At 36.1% G+C, this 17,650-nt stretch overlaps 1 protein-coding gene across 5 annotated transcripts in view; it reads left to right on the forward strand.

Annotated features, from left to right (window-relative positions):
* The window catches only part of RPGR (retinitis pigmentosa GTPase regulator), a 90,292-nt gene that overhangs the window by 53,211 nt on the left and 19,431 nt on the right, over positions 1-17,650 (forward strand). For 3 of the 5 annotated variants that reach the window (XM_072615173.1, XM_072615174.1, XM_072615175.1), the window contains 2 exons: positions 3,919-3,984; positions 6,524-7,570. In XM_072615173.1, coding sequence (XP_072471274.1) covers positions 3,919-3,984; positions 6,524-7,570 — 1,113 coding nt within the window. The remainder of the gene's footprint in view (positions 1-3,918; positions 3,985-6,523; positions 7,571-17,650) is intronic. The other 2 variants (XM_072615176.1, XM_072615177.1) reach the window with 2 other exon arrangements.

Here is a 17,650-nt window from a genome sequence, read left to right on the forward strand (position 1 = left end):
TGAACTCTAGTTCTTGACATTGAAGTACCCTGTCTAGCATGGACTGGTCAGCTGCTGACTGACTTGTTTTTATACATAGAAGTATATTTGGTACTTCTGTCCAGCTACAGGATTTTCCTTGTGTGGCATCATCTGGCTTAAACCAACAGGAAAATCCCTATAATTCTGATTAAAGGCTTATTTCCACATTGTACTGAGTTTGTAGGAAAATTCCTTAATACTTAGTTTGCTCTGTTTATTGATTGATCGATTCATTTGGGGTGTATGGAGCTTTCTTTTATTATATTAGTTAAGATAGTAGTGGAACTCTCACCCTTAAAATAGGGTAAATATTATAATTTTATCACAAAGCAAAAATGTGCATCACTGCCATGCTTAAGGTATCCAGCTTCAGGAGATAGATAAATAATATTGTTCAAGGAATGGAATAACTTAGAATTAATCTTAGAAGCTTATGCTGCAGGGTCCAGATGTGGTCTAACCCTAACCCTAAATGTTTTAAGAATTCTAGTGTGAGAGAATCCTATGTTGGGACAGTTCTAATTATTAGGAATTTTTCCTTAAATTCAATTCTAAAATATCCAAATATGTAGTCATGCTGCAGCTTTTGCTTGGTCTAAAAACTGTGATCCTTAGCACCCTCTGCCTCCTACTCCACCACTCTGACCACTAGCACTACAAAAATGGAAAGGCTCCATAGAAGAATTTATAATTTCAAGATTGATCAACTTGGAAACTACCATTTGCCTAAAGGCATAGCAAGCAACAAAACAGTACCGACATGTACCAAATGACATGGCATCTAAATTCATAAAGGTAAACTGAATTCCAAATAGACATAGATAATTATAGAAGACAGTAATCAGTAGGAGAAGTTTATGTTCTCAATCTGAATAATAAAAAGATAAAATGATAATAAGAAAAGATAAAAATGAAAAATAAAACCATCATAGAAATAAATAGAAATTTTACTTGAAAAACTTAATGGCATCTTCTAACTGGGAACATTAAAGAGTTAATACCTCTTAGTACTATGTGCTAAGGGTATAAAAGAAATTATTAAATAGCATTAAAAAGCAGATATATAATAGTGTGTAAATTACTTGGGGCAAGCAATAGTTTTAATATGGTTTCACTTTGTGACAGTAATCGTCTGCATGTATGTGTGCTTCCATTGACACTCTGATAACTCAACATATCTGACCCTGACCAAATGAAACTTATTAAGTTGATTTTCTTACCTTTAGTTCTCTATTAATTCAGTGCTAGATTTCATGCCATAAACACATTTAATTGATCCCTTTTGCTAAGTTTTAATTCTGGGATTATTAAAGAATAAATATTACTCTTAAGAAAATATGTGTTAAAGTTATAGCTCTTGAAGAGCACACTTCAGTGACTGGAGATATTGCAGCAGCTCTAATAAGCATTTCAAAGATTATTTAAACCCATAACGAAATAGTAACAGTTCCACTGAAGAGCAAGTGAAAGTGTAGTCAAAAATGGAAAACAGTGCCAACAATTTGCAGAAGATTACATTAAAATAGTCTAATTATATCCTCAGAAAATAAGCGAAAACCATCAGAAGTACCTGACAGCTAAAAAATCTGTTATTGATTCCTCTTCAATGTGGAATGGGCTCCTTGAAGTTGAAAGCACATCATGGAAAATAGGTAGACAAAAAAGAGCTATTAACTGGCTGTGAAGAAAAAAACACCTGTCATAAGCAAGACAATACAGCGCCTTAAATGTTAAGAAGCAAAATTTTTACTGATGAAACAGACTTTTCCATTCAAAATTATACCATAGAACCATTGCCAGAAGTCTAGGTGAGCCACTAAGATCTGTGCATCTTGATCAGACTGCAGAACATCCACCCCTAAAAATATTTGACAGTCTTTATTTCTGATGGACCTGAAAGTCTTGGTTGTATTTAAGGAATGATAAACTCTGCTAAATATATTAATCTGCAGAGAAGCAGAATTGTTCTGAAATTAGAGAAATTCCCAAATGGAAATGGAATACTGTAACATAACCTTACATTATAATGGACATCACGAAAAGTAAAGAAATCCTTTCAAGAGATGTAGATAAACATGCTTCAGTTCTTTGAGAATTTGTCTAATTTAAACCCCATTGAGAACTCATGAATGATAAATCAAGACTAGTCTTGGAAAAATGGACTGATAGTCATATGCTTAATATCCATTGTGACAAAACAATTCAAGAGTACATGTCAAAGTCTTGTGAACTCAATATTAAATTATGTTGAATTAATTTTTTTTACCAAAAAAGCATAATACATTAGAACTTTTTAAAGATGTAAAAAATCTTTAAAGGTTTTTATAGTCTATCCCTAAATTTAATTATTTCCCTTTGTTCTAGTTAATTTGCACACCCTTGTTACTAAACACATCCTTTACAGATCAAAACATAATAAAAATAGTAACAAAAGGGGGAAAACAATCAAAATAGAAAAATAGACATACTTAGATCAAGAAAATAATAACTTGAATTATGAGAGTAAGAAAACAAATCAGAGAAACATTAATGGTGGAAGAAAATGAAAATGATGAGCCATTATACCAAGATTTCTGAGATGTGACTAAAGCAGTCCTCAGAGGAAAAATTCAAACTTTCTTCCCTTCTGATGCCTCATATGGTGTAAAAATGACCCTGGGTTTTTGAAGGATATAACAGTGGAAAGTAAGCTCTGCTTCTAGCCATGCTGACTTTGATTATGGCCTCAGTAACAGACTTAAGTCTGTTTTCTGAGGACCAGTCAAGCTAAGTATAGAGAGATATATTACCAGTTGGGTAGCCACAAGGTGATGACTTTTTTGGGGTTGCAGCAGCTAAGGAAATGAAAATAGAAGATGATCCTCATTCTTCTATGGAGCCTTTCCATTTTTGTAGTGCTAGTGGTCAGAGTGGTGGAGTAGGAGGCAAGGGTGCTAAGGCTCACAGTTTTTAGACCACCTACAAATGTAATTTGACGCCTAGTACTCTAAATACATCCTTCTTCTAAACCTCTCCAACTATATATGAACAAAATAGAAAAATAGTATAAATAATTAGAGGATGTGATTTAAAAATTGGAAAATAAGCATACCCCAAATAACCTAATATTATCTTAAGCTTCGTCAGGAATTGCAATGTTTGTGTTGGATAAGACTTCAAAGTTCCTCTAGTTCAATTATGAATCCATTTTCTAAAATATCCAAATATGTAGTCATGCTGCAGCTTTTGCTTTAAGAATTCTAGTGTGAGAGAATCCTATGTTGGGACAGTTCTAATTATTAGGAATTTTTCCTGAAATTCCACCCTTACCTTAAACTAGGAAAAGAAAGTCTAAGACTTGACTCAATTTGATTTAAGAGGGAATATAATAAAAGCCCCCAAAAATCTGGTTGGGGAGAGCACCAAATTATAAAATACTAGAACTAAAGTTTCATAGGTAATACTTGTGTTTCTCTTTTACTTTTTAGAACATTTATATATGTCATAGGCAATTGTAAAAGCACTCAAGCAAAAGGATGAAAATCTCCAGTCTATAAATTCTTATTTATTTATCTGCTTGTGTTTTAACAGTAAAAATCTTTAAAGTCCCACAGAATTCTCGTTACCAACCTCAACTACTTAGAAGAATACCACCTAGTTTTAGTATTGACCTAAGTAAATACAAAAGTAAACTTGTTTCAAAAAAAGAGATAAAAATACCAAAGTGAAGAACAAATAACCTTGAGTTTATCTGATCAATATGTTAGGTTATCTCAGCCATCTCTTTTCTTTATTTAGTGTGGCTGATTGAGGGTTAATTATGTTTATTAAACTAGGTTGTCATTTTTATCAATGCAACTTTTACTTACAGTCTATGGCATCACAATTTTTGATAGCAGATATTCTTATTGATTTCAGACACATATGGTGAGCCTGAATTCCACTGATCAGTCTTTAAGGTTGTCACCAATTCCAAAACAAAAGGTAAAGTACTCAGAGCTATTTAATGATGGTTCTCGTCAATGTCTGTTCAGAAAATGACTGTTTTCCTTTTCTCATTTACTGGAAGATTTCAACTAGATAAATATTTACCTGTGTTTCAGAACGTAGGAACAAATTCACTCCAACAGCCCAGGCTATGTTCACACTTTAACATTGCGCTGGCTGCTTGGTGCCTTTTCCATTTAGGGTTATTATTATGATGTTCCTTTTTTTGCCATGACGCAGGAAGATGAGATTGTGACATTAGACGGCAGTTGGGCTGTGACCATGGGAAAAATTAATGAACTTTTCCAAGACTTATTTATAAGATGGTTATAACGCTCACAGTGTTGTTGGGGGAAGAACTCTTTGTAAATCGTAAAGCTTTTTATTTAACTGTGAATATTTTTTGTTTTTATATTGACAAATGACTTTGGATATTATTTTATCTTTCTGTGTCCTCATTTTGTCATCTATTTGATAGAATTGAGCTAGATCAGATGTTTCTTAATTGTTAGTCAGTGGTCTAGTACTGTTCCTCAGCAAATTTTTGTGAGTTCACAGACTTTTTTAATATCAAAGTTCTTAATTCTTAAACCTGTATACTTAAAATAGGTGATCCTCAATCTCTCTTGTTCTTGTTCTTCTTACCTCCGCTCCCTTGTGAGAATTTGTATAATGACTTTGAAGGTCCTTGCTAGCGAATGTTAATATTTTACCAATCCACAGAATGGTTTGGACTGGGAAGTACTAACTGGAAAATCTTGTAAAACCTGGACGCTATGATAATACTCAATTGCTGCACTGACAGAGTTCAGTTTGAGCTATGATTGTGGGAATATCATTGACAGTACGATTTTTTAACAGAAATAAATCTTTAAAGTTTACAGAGAGAAAGTATATGGATTACCAATTTAGTGAATTAATGAGAAAGATTAAATGGGCACACGAAACATGGTATTAATAATGAGGAAAGACACTGTTAAAAACTGGAGGGTATTCTTCTAATAGTTTTTATTATAGACATTTAAGAATTGAGGGAAACTGAGAGCTTAGATATAGAAAACATTTTCACTAACAAATAATTGAAAAAATATTTATAAACATTTGTTATTAAAAGAAAGTAAGATCTTGCTAATTTGGAATAAAATATAAGATATCTTTGTTATTCATCATGTATGTTTTCCTGAGGATCACATAAATAAAAAACTTGAGGATAGAAAAGGAAGATTCCTTGAGCTGTCCACACCTATGTATGACAGAGATATGATAGTACAGAAAGTAAGATGAGGCCCAAGTAGACCTGCCTCTGGTGTCTTTGTCACTGTCTGCTCTCGGGCTTTGGGACTGTGAGAGAGTGTGTGTGTGTGTGTGTGTGTGTGCGTTAGAAATAAGAAAGAAAAGAGAGGAAATTTTCTTTCCCAGTTTGAATCATTTAAAAAAAATCATGAATTCATGGATTATGAATTAGTAAAGTTAATATTACAGTATGAGTCTGTGGCTTCATTGATATAGAAAGGCTTCCTGGTGAGGAAATTACCACTTCCATTGCAGATCAACACCTATTCTGATCTTTATAGTAGTTTCCTAAAGTTGCCTGGATCCTTTGCAGTTTAGGTGACACGCCCAGGGTCACGAGGCCAATGTGTATCCGAGGCAGGACTTATATTTAGGGTTACACCATGTCTGAGACAGGTTCTCTACACTACATCATTCTGCTTGACACGTAAGATGGTTTAATTAAATAGCCTAATCTGTTGTAGGATAATAGTTCTAGGGAAGAAGCATCACAGGTCATTTGTATCTTATCCAGCCTCCTCATTTTATAGCTCAGGAAATTGAGGTGCAGGAGATTAAACAACCTGTGCCTCGTCACAGTCAGTAAATGTCAGATCAAGGTGGTATTTGAACCTGTATCCTCTGACTCCCAGATCATTGCTCTTTCCATTCCGTGTCAGAAGGTGCTTCTTACAGTGGATTAAGAGACAGCTTTTGCATCAGAAATACCTGGGTTTAATTGTTTGTCTAACACATAATAGTTATATGACCATGGATGTGCAAGTCATTCCTCAGACACCCATGCTTTTGTTCATTCTTTTCTTTTTAATTTTGTACTTCCCGTAGAACTGAAGAAAAATAAAAATGTGAAACTGAAAAATGAGGAAGATGGAAAGATTAAAATGAGTCTCTTATTTAGTGTTCTAGATTTTCTAGTTCTTTTTTTAAAAAAAGTCTATATATTCAGAGTCTAAAAGAATAGATTCAGATTTAGAAGAGCATCATTAATGAGAAAACCAAAACAGTAAGAATGTAAAAATTATTAAAACAGGGACACAGGTACTTCATAGTGTATTAAAATGTGGTAAATTAGATCTACCACAAACTTATGATGAAAATGGAGAAAAGAACTGTGTAGTGCAGTTTAAGATTTCTATTTTACTAGTGAAAAATCTAAAAATGTAAAACCTAAGCAGAATCTTAGAGTAGATAAGCTATTTTTATCTGTCAGAGTTGTATGATAACTAATTCATCAAATTTACAGAATCTTGAAACAACTGAGAAACAGAAGAAACTTGAATCTTATACTGAAAACAATTCTGAGTCTGAATATGAGCAAGTTAGTGGAGTTGAAGAGATGTCAGAAAGAATCAAAGAGAGGCAGACACAGGATGAGTCTTTGGAGGAGGAGGTGCTTATGAAGCAAGCAACAGTAGCTAAGTCACTTTCAGCTGAGCATGTAAATAGTGACCTAGCCCAGTTTGTACCAAATGCAGACCTTGTTGAAGAAATTTCAACGAAAGAGACACTTAAAAGTGAAGATGAGTTAATAAATGCTGATGAGAGCTTTTGTCACAAAGGTGGGGAGGAAAGTGACGAAGTAGATATCCTGAAGAATTTAGAAACAATAGAAATAGCTTCTGACAATGAAATAGAGCAAGACGCAAGTCAGCAACCAGAAATAGAAGGTCTGAACGATGAAGGGAAGGGAGGAGAGAACTTAGGAAGTAATGACAATGAATCCTCTGCTGGTCCACAGGAGCAAGACCAAAAGGAAGAACTTTCCCAGAGTGAATATAGTGAGAGAAGTGAAATTAAGATTAAAGAGGAAGAAAATGAAGGCTTTGTTGAAGACTTTTCAAATGAGAAACAAGATCAAAGCTCTGACAACGAAAACGAATCTTTAGAAGAGTCAGAAAGTAACAAAGAGGGTGAAAATGACAGTGAACAGGACGTAGTTGAGAATTTTAAGCAACTTCAGTCAAATGAGGAATGTTATGATGAAGGAAACAAAGATAGTGGAAAGATAGGTGACAAGCTGCGTAACCTAGAAGGTGGTGAGCTAGAGAATGAGGAACAGGCCGAGGAGGAAAAAATAGAAGTAAATGCCAAGGATGATGGTGATGGCCAAGTGATAGAGACACAGGAAGGAGAAAAGATGGTGGAGAGAGGGAGGGAAGAGCAGGATGAGGCAGAAGAGGAAGAGGAACATGAAGAAGCCTTGGTTCCCTTAGATGAGGAAAGTATGGCTGTGAATGAAACAGAAGAAGAGGCAGAGCAAGAGACAGGTGAAGGAGAGGAAAATGCAGAGGTGAGTGAAGTAGAGGAAGATAAGTGGGGAATAGAAGAGGAAGATGAGCTGGAAACTACTGAGAGTGGAGATGAAAAAGTGTGTGAGGAAGAGGGGGAGGAGGAAGAGGAGGAGGGAGAGATAGATAAGAGAAAGAGAGAGAGACTAGATGAGGAAGAAGAGGAAGATGAGGAAGAGAGCTGGTGGGGGGAGGAAGAGCACTGGGATAAAAGAGGTATGGAAGATAAATTTAAGGAAAACAAAGAAGTGGGGGAAGAGGAGGAAGAGGAGGTGGGGGAAGAGGAGGAAGAGGTGGGACAAGAGGAAGAGGAGGTGGGGGAAGAGGAGGAAGAGGTGGGACAAGAGGAAGAGGAGGTGGGGGAAGAGGAGGAAGAGGTGGGACAAGAGGAAGAGGAGGTGGGGGAAGAGGAGGAAGAGGTGGGACAAGAGGAAGAGGAGGTGGGGGAAGAGGAGGAAAAAGAGGTGGAGGAGGAGGAAACTGAAGGGGAAGAGGAGGGGGAATATGAAGGGGAAGAAGAAGAAGAGGAAAATGATGAAAGGGGGGGTGAAAAAGAAGACCATGAAGAGGAGGGAAAGGGTGAAAGTAAGGAAGAGAAAAAGGTGAGTCAAATAAAAGGAAATAAAAAATATGACAAAGATAAAATATACCAAAGAAAATCTAGTACCAAGTCAGAAATGAAAGGAAATAATATACGGAGGTCTAAAATGACATCACAGTCAAAGCAACGTTTAGTGAATGGGGTATCAGATTCAAAAAAATTTTGGAATAATGTACTCCCTCATTACCTGACATTGAGGTAATGGATTTAAAATTCTGATTTAATATTATACTATTCTGCCAAACAAGTTTAGAATTTCAGGTTTTGTTAACGAAGTCCTTGATACAATGATAATTAAATGGAATCCATTATTATTGCTGGTGCCAAACTTGGGGCATTAGTAGATTTTATAAATTAACTAGATAATTTATAACATTATTCTTTTATGTAAACTTGTAATATGTAAAGGTGATATTAAGTAGGTAACTGTCCTTAGGAGAAATTTAGAAAATGATTTCTAAAATTATTGCTAAGTATTTGCATATATAAATTATAATAATTTAAAAGAGTATACTTTAAGGGTTCAAAAAGTTTTATAAATGTCTGTGAAAATCTTAACAAATTTAATATTCTAGATTTCAATTTTAGACTTGACTACCATGTTGATTCATCTTCTGAAAATATAATTTTTAACAATAGCTGATATATATATAAACTAAAACTATAATTGATAAGGCCGGTTATAAAGGAACAGTGCTATCGTTTTATTTTCTTACACATCTCCATGCTCCATTTTACAAAACCCTTTAGTTTTTTCTTTTATATGAGTCATAGTTTCATTCCTTAATACTAATGAATAAATCATCTTTAGAGTATACTTTTTCCAATGAAATGTAGATTAATTAAACTTTGTGTTCCTTCACTTAGTGAAATAATACTTTGCACCAAAAAAATAAAAAAATGATCCTTATTTTATCAGTTTTAATGCAAGTATACAATACCTTCAAGAAATGGTTGACTAGGGATAAATTTATGTGAATTGGTTGTTTTCTAAGAAGTAGTCATCAAATTGGTTTGAATCCATACCTGATTTTAAATAAATAATTTCTCTAAATGGTTAACATTTTAAAATAATGTTAATTTTCATAAATTATTGTTATTTTTAATTGGGCAGAGTAAAGAAGGGCTCTTTTATCTTCTCTAACTTTCCAAACATCTGTACTATACTTCAACCTCTGTTTATTGTGTGTTCTCAATATATTCTTCATTGACTCTCCTGTATTCTTCAATTTTAATCTGTTTTTCATTGTTCATTTAATCATTTTTCATTGTTTCAAATAAAATATGTGATTAAATTTGCATAATTAGTATTTTTTGAAAAAAAGTTGATTTATATATTCACTTTTAGTTAGGTAGCATTTACACTAGTTATTTTCATTTTTCCTTAGATGAACCGGTGTATATAACAAAACTCAGGTTTAATCTTCATTTACTCCTAATTCTTTTTAACATCACTTTTCCTATTTCTTTCATATTTTATCTGAGAGGAATGCTTATTGTAGGAATTGTTTTGGAGAGTGGGCTTCCTATAAACTTTGTGTAGTACTTTCTGCATATGAATCTTTAAAAATTAGGATAGAAGGATTTGTGAATAATATTATGGGAGAAAGATTAAGGGAAAAGCAAGGTGACATTCCCAGAAGCAAAATTAGAAATTTTGACTTTTATGTTTTAAGAATCACTTCCATCTTATTTGAGTTGAAACAATCTATAAAAGAAATTCTATAACTCTAGACTGGTTTATGTTTACCTATACTTTGAATATAACAACACATCGAACATTGAGTAACCAGATTATATAGTATTTTGAAAATCGTGTTGCGTGCCATAATTATTGGATAAAACGAATGACAAATTTGAGCTTAGCAAAAGGACACCGCTAGATGAGAATGTGAATGAATAGAGCTTATCTGCTACTGACAGAAATGAATCTACACCAGCTTCCCTTTGGTTCATTCCCACGAAAATAGTTACAGACTAAATAATGAGTATTTACATCAGCAGAATTGTTGTAGGAAGATCATTGAGTCTGGAACGTAGTTTCAGCTTTGACTCTTAACTAATGCAGACCATTTAATTTGTCTCAGCTTCAGTTTTCTCATTTGTAAAATGAAGTTGGACAAGATTATATCAGATGCCTCTTCTAGCTCTAATATGTTATGAATCTTTAGGAAAAGTAGTGTTAGTTTATCTTTTGGTAAAGTGATTTTTTAAAAGTAGCATTTGTAATTCCCTGCTATTATTTATTGACATTTATTGACATTCATTTATTTTATTAACATTTATTTACATTTCCCCTTCTACCTCCCTTCTTCACCATTCCTAACCCTCTTTTATCCTTTCCTCCCTCAAATTGCCAAATAAAAACAGTCATTATGCTTTTATTAAGCTCCTAGTGTGTGTCACGCACCGTGCTAAGCACAAGACATTCTCTGCTCTCACTATCTCAAAGGGGAGACAGAACAACTATGTGCAAACAAACCGTATACAGGATCAACTAGAGGTAATAAGAGAGGGAAGGTAGTAGCATTAAGGGACATTGAGAAGAGCTCCTTGCGGAGGGTGGAATTTTAGCTTGGATTGGAATGAAACCAGGGGAATCTAGGAGGCACAGTTGAGGAGGGAAGAGAGTTCTCCCTGTCCAGGCATGGGAGACAGCTGGGGAAAATGGACAGTCTCTTGTAAAGGAACAACAAGAAGGTAGTGTCCCTGGATCATAGAGAGCATGGGGTTAGATAAGATGTAAGAAAACTGTAGAAGTAGGAGGGGTCAGGTTGTGAAGGACCTTGAACACAAAACAGAGGATTTTTATCTTTGATCACAGAGGTAAGAGAGCCACTAGAGTTTATCGAATGTGGGAGAGAGGTGACATGGTCAAATCTTTGCGTTAGGAAGATCACTTTGACAGTTGAGTGCAGGATGGGCTAGAGGAAAGGAGACCAACCAGAAGACTATTGCAATATTCCAGATGTGAAGTTTGGGAGCCTGAGCCAAGGTGGTGGCAGTGTTGGAGGAGAAAAGATGTTGGTGAGAGATGTTACAAGAATCAATAGCAGTTGGCAATAAACTGGATATGGGGACTGAAAGAAATTGAGGATAACACCTAAGAGTTGTGTACCTGGTGACTAGGAGGATGCTGGTGCCCTTGACAGTGATGGGAAAGTTCAGAAGGGAGGAGTGTTGACAGAGTAAAGACAAATGAATTCAGTTTTGGAAATGTTGAATTTAAGATATCTTTCAGCCTGTTTGAGATGTCCAATGGGAAGCTGAAGACAGAAGTCTAGAGGTTAGAAGACAAGATAAGTAGATCTGAGGGTCATCAGCATGGCAATGGTAATTGAATCCATCGTAGCTGATAATATCACTAAGCAAAATAGCAGAGAGGTAGAAAATAGGACCCGGAACAGAAGCCTGGAATAATCTACTCTTAATCAGAGGTGACCTGGACAAAAGAGACAATAGAGACTGAGCAGAGGTCAGAAAAACCAGGGTAAAATAATATCATGGAAATACCCTTTTCTCTAGACAAGAATGTATTAAGGAAAAGGGAATGGTTGACAGTGTCAGAGGCAGTAGAGAAGTCAAAAAGGATGACTATTGAGAAAAGGCCATTAGATTTGGCAATTAAGAAATCACTGATCCATCTTGTTACTTTCCTAAATTAATCATAGTTAACTGAATATGACTAATAGATCTTCTGTTTACCTAACCTATTTTTTACTGTATGTGGTTGATAATGATTGCCATGGGAACTAGTAGTAATGTGACGGTATAGAGCAAGTATGAGTTAGAGCTTCACTCTGAGAACTGTGCCACCAAGGATTTCAGGATAAGCCATATGGAGGGCTGCAGAAGGCATGGACTCCTTAGCAGCAAGATTAGAGATAAGGAAGGCTGGAAATATTTAGATCAGTAATATGTTGGTTTTCAGAACTATATCTGCAAAATCAAAGTTCTCATTATATACCCAGCCTAATTATAATGAGGAGACCTTTGTTTGATTTCATAGGTATGGTTCTAAAAAATCAAACTTTTATCAGAAGAAAGAGGTTTTTGGATATTCTTTACACATAGTGAGAAAATAGATATCTTAAAAAATGAACACAAAACTGGGTAATGAGCCTCGCATAGATCAAAATTCAGGCATATTGAGAAAAATGTAAAAATCTGGAGAATTTTGAAGGATATAGCTTATTATACACATACATACAGATACATATATACACACTGTTGTTTAAGTAGGAGGAAATGCATCTAAAGAATTCCATTATATAGACAGTTAATGTAAGTATTAAATACATGCTATATCTTGAGAAAAACTTTCTGCTTGTTTTATTATTTGTTATTCTAAGCAATCTTGTGAGAGATAAACAATAATAGCTAACGTTAATGTATTACTTTACTATGTCTTAAGCACTGTGCCTAAATACTTTATAAATATGTTATTTGATCCTCATAACAACCCTGGAAGGTAGGTGCTGTTATTATGAGGAAACTTGTAAATGGAGGTTTACAGGGTCACAGAGCCAACGAAGATCTGAAGCCAAATTTGAACTCAGGTTTTCCTGTCTAAAAAGCTCTTATTAATGGTTGTATGTTAATGCACTTATACACTGTTATTTTCCTTTTTGTGAACCAGTTGCTCCCTTGCCACTGAGAAAAATTATTGTTCCTGTATCTCCGGTATCCTGGGAAATTACTGAACGATGCTTTTTAGACATGCTCTCTGCAGTTCAGCACCTGTTGCCTCAAACACAGAGAACTCAGCCAGTTCTGGAACCATCATTTCTGAGTTCTCCTTTCACTTCTCATTTGTAGAAAGAAGTACCAGAAGCAAGTGGTAACAAAGAATCTGCCTTTAAAACTGTAACTGCTCATTGTCTTAAGGTTGTACAGAAAAGTTCCACACGTGGTTCACGTGGCATTTATAGATCTGGAATAGGAATCCCCTACAGAAGAGCAGTGGTAAAGGTAAAATATATTGGATTTGGAGTCAGAACCTACAATAGAATTTCCAGCTCTGCTCCTTACTGTCTTTGTGCCCTGGGGCAAAGCTCTTCACCTTTTGGGGTTCAGCTTCCTCATTTTGAGAGGTTAGACTAGAAGACTTGTAAGATCCCTTCTACCTCTAAATTTGTAGTCCTATGATCTAGGCCTATTAAACCTTGATTTTTGTCTAAATATTGCATAGCAGAACTACCAAAGAAGTAACAGTGAAAGTAGGCCTATTTAAAATGGCATTTTGGGGCAGGTAGGTGGCACATTGAATAGAGCACTGACTCTGAAGTCAAAAGGCCCCAAGTTCAAATCCAGCTTCAGACACTTGACACTAGCTATGTGTCCTTGGGCAAATCACTTAATCCTGATTGCCTTGCCTCCCACCTCTAAAAAAGAAATGACATTTCCCAAATATAGTAGAACCAAAAGTACAGTAGAACCTTAGATAACATGGATTCATATATAGCATAGAGTACTAGAGAGGCATGGATATCCCTCCAAACATTGCATTGATTTACCGTACAAGGCAGCCACTGTATAGGAAGAATAGCCTGGAAATCCAAAGGAGGCAAAATCCAAGACAGGAGAGAACAGTTATACCCGCAGCATCTAATTTCTATATGTACACAGCCAACATATTGGTAAGAAGTAAAAACTGAAGTTAGAGATCCTTATGGATATTGCTGAGACTTGGAGTAGGATTGTGACTGGAATGTGACTCAAGAAAGTTAATACCTTATTCAGAAGGATGAGGACAGCTAAAATAAGGCGTGAAATGGCGTCCTGTATTAATGGGATGCACCTAAGGGAGGAAATAGGAAGCTCACCAGAGTGGAGAAGAGGCAGAAAGAAGTGATATTGGTGGAATACATTTCAGCAGGAGAAAATAGATATTAGGGTAGCGGCTCATAAGTCTAACATGAAGCCTTGGTACAGTAGTGATAGAGGACTTCAGATATCTGGATAACTACTGAAACCACCATTTGGCTAAGAAAAGCTAATTATTTGTTGACTTGCCTTAATGACAGTTTGTCCTTTAAAATGTGAAGGAAGCAATGAGGGGAATTGCTATTTTGGACCCAATCATTGTCAATGAGGAAGAACTGGTTGCTGAAGGAGAAATGATGAGAACCTTGGGGAAGGAGAGGAAGTAACAACTCTATCTTAGAATTTATGATAGAGAAGGAAAAGAATGTTGGATACAGTCTGACGTGTCCCAGATTTACAGAGTTACAAGGCATAATGCAAAAATGCATAGGATTTGGATTTACAAAGGCCTGGGCTTGAACACGGCTTCATATGTTACTGAATTGTAGCTGTGAAATCAGGGTTGTCACTTAACTCAGGTTACTTCTGTATAAAATGAGTATAATTGCATCTACAGGGTTTTTGAGAGGGTCAAATCAAATGATGAATATGAAGTGCTTTGCATAACTCAAAGTGCTGTATAATCACTAACTATTTTTTCAAAGACTTCAAAGAAATCCTAGGTAGTATCCCATGAACTTAAATTCTTTGTGGAAAATCCCCTCATATGCTTTTGAGAAGCTATTAGGAAAGAAATTCTGAACACATTAAAAAAATGATTGCAGGGAGGAGAGAAGGAAAGACAGAAGGCTGGTCTGCTGCTGCTTTATGTTAAGGAGAATGATCTTAGGTCTGGAAGGAAGAGTTTTTAACAGACTAATAAAGAATTGGTATTCAACATAATAGAGTGCCTATCTGGCCTTTTATTACTTTAGATCACAAGACCCTGATGAATTCCCAGCGTACCAAAACAGCTAGTTAGATATGTTTGTTTTTTGAGGGGATGCCCTATCAGTTATGAAAGCATGGAGAATTGGAGAGATCCAGGTCGGACTGCAGAAGAGAAAAATGTCCTTTTTTATCAAAAAGAAGAAAAAAGGGGAATCTACAAACTATAAGTCAGTGAATTTGCTTGGAAAATTATAAATTGAAGTTATTAAAGAGATGGTTAGTGACTGTTTAGAAAAAGTAATGATCACAAAGAACCAGAGTGAATTTATCAGGAACAAGTCATGTCAAACAATTTCCTTTTTCGATAGGGTTACTAGACTAGATCAAGGGGATACTCTAAGGTAGTAGTTGATCTAGGTTTTTGTAAAACATTTGACAAAACTTTCTCATGCTGTTATAATAGGACTTTGAAACCCAGCGTGTGCTGTCAGGTAGGAAATTTCACAAAATCTCTTTTCTTGCCTTGTTGACAAACTGTCTGCCCCTCCCCCCTCCCCCCTCATAAAGGAAGAGGAATGGGGAAGGCAAAGCTGCATGAGTAGGGTGAGTAAGGGAGAGACTTTTAGGATGGAGAAGGCCAGAGGCAGAGAGAGAGGGAGAGAGACTGCTTCTGCCATTGTTGCACCTCAGATACGAGCAAAATCAGAGACATCAAGGGAGAGGGGGACTGCCATGGCCCCCAGACTAGACTTAAGAGGGGGCATCTGTGCTAGAGACCAGGAATGGAAGAAGTGAGAGATTAGGACAGCAGAGCCATGGAGAGTGACTGGTGAACAGTGATAAAGTCACTAGTGCTGGGTTCTGGGCCTTGGGCACGTTTGTGCACATCTTGGTGTTGCTGCTTTCACCCAGTGGGGCAGATCCAAGGCAGTAATTCCATTCTTCTTTGTCTTTTCTTTCCCTGGGATGGTGTGTATTAATTCCAAACTTTTGTTGTTGTTTGTTTAATGTTTTATCTTCTTTCCATTTGCCTAGTTTAAAGCGGTGTTTAACCATTGTATTACTGATCTGTGGGGTTCATGGCTAAAGACACTTGAAGAAGAGTTGATGAGTGGTGGGGTACAGCAGGAAAGAGAAAGATTGTAATGCTTCTGGTCCTTTGTTGGTATAAGTAGGTTTGCAGCTATACTGAAGGAAGGACTGCGATTCCTATTTTTATGCTTTCCTCAAAGCAGGGAACATTACAGATCTGAAATGTTTAGACACAAAATGAGCACTGTGCTTTCTGCTGAGGTAGGGTTGTGAGCAAAGGTAGGAGCTTATATTGTTGAGGCAGCCACCTCAGTCAAGTATTTCTCCTTCTGTTGTATTTTTTTGTTGTGCTCACGTCTCTTTTCTTCCTCCTTTTCTTCCTTCTTCTTCCTCTTTTTTGTGTGTGTCTCTCTCACCCTTTCCTATTCACTGCGCTCTCTCTCTCCTCCTCTACTTTTGCCCTTTCTTCTCTTGAGGGAAAGGAATGGATCCAAGGGCATTGACTTACGGATAAAAGAGGAAATGGGAACTGGAAGAGCGGCCGCCCACACAAAGGTGGAGGCTGATCCAAAGGAAGGTCACTAGACCAGTAGTTCCTGTTCCTCAACACTGTTCAACTATTCTTGTAGAGAATAAGGAGAATTGTGAACTAGATGATGGCATACTATAAGATGAGTTGGAAGGAGCGAGGGAGGAATTCCAGGATATAGCATAGGTAATATAAAAAGATCAATAAGAATTATTTTTAGAAGAATTTTATCAGTAACTTGCATAAAGCCATGGTTATTTAATTTGCATATGACACAAAGCTACAGTAATAGAGCTAAAGCCTTAAATGACAGTCAGTGTCCAAAAAGATCTTGACAGGTTCTAATCAGCCTAACATTGAGCCAGATCAAGTAAGATAAAATTTAATAAGGATAGAATGGCAAGTCTTACTCTTGTTTCAAATGTTAAACTTCACAAAAAGCAGCTCAGCTGAAAAAAGTCTAAGGGTTTTGGCAGACTGTCAGCTTGATAGGAGTCAGTAATATGGTAGAGGGGCTGGAGGATAGAGTACTGGGCCTAGAGTCAGGAAGACTCATCTCCCTAGGTTCAAATCTGCCTCAGACACTTACTAGCTGTGTGACTTTGGGCAAGTCACTTTATAATTTTGTTAGTTTCAGTTTCCTCCTCTGTAAAATGTGCTGGATTAGAAAATGGCAAGCCACCCTAGCATCTTTGCCAAGAAAACCCCAAATGGGGTCACAAAGAGTCAGATATAACTGAACAACAGTATGATAGAGTGGCCAATAAGGTTTATGGGAACAGAGGTTAAACTGAGAAAACTATTTCATAAGATTAGACTGCCTTTGGAATACTGTAATTATCTCTAGGTGGCACATTTTAGAAAAGGTGTATTGATAAGTTGGGAAGTGATCAGAAAATGGTGAAAAACCTATAAATCATTCAACATGAAAATCAAGTAAAAGAATTGGGGTTGTTTAACTTAGAGGAGGGAAAATAGGAAAGGGCCATGAAGGTCTTTTCATGTTATTTGCAGATCTCTGGTATGGAGAAAGGATTAGATTTGTTTTCCTGAGCCCCAAAGGTCAATACTAGTAAGAGGGAATAGTGATTGAAGAGGCTGAATGTAAGGAAAACAAAAATCTAACAGTTAGCAAAACTTAAAGTTAGCAGCTTTAGGAGCTGCTGTTTCCTTTCACTACAGATCTTCATTTACTTGCTGTATGGTTATGTTGTAAAAAGTGCA

This window comes from Notamacropus eugenii, chromosome 5, assembly GCF_028372415.1.
Source record: "Notamacropus eugenii isolate mMacEug1 chromosome 5, mMacEug1.pri_v2, whole genome shotgun sequence".
NCBI lineage: Eukaryota > Metazoa > Chordata > Mammalia > Diprotodontia > Macropodidae > Notamacropus > Notamacropus eugenii.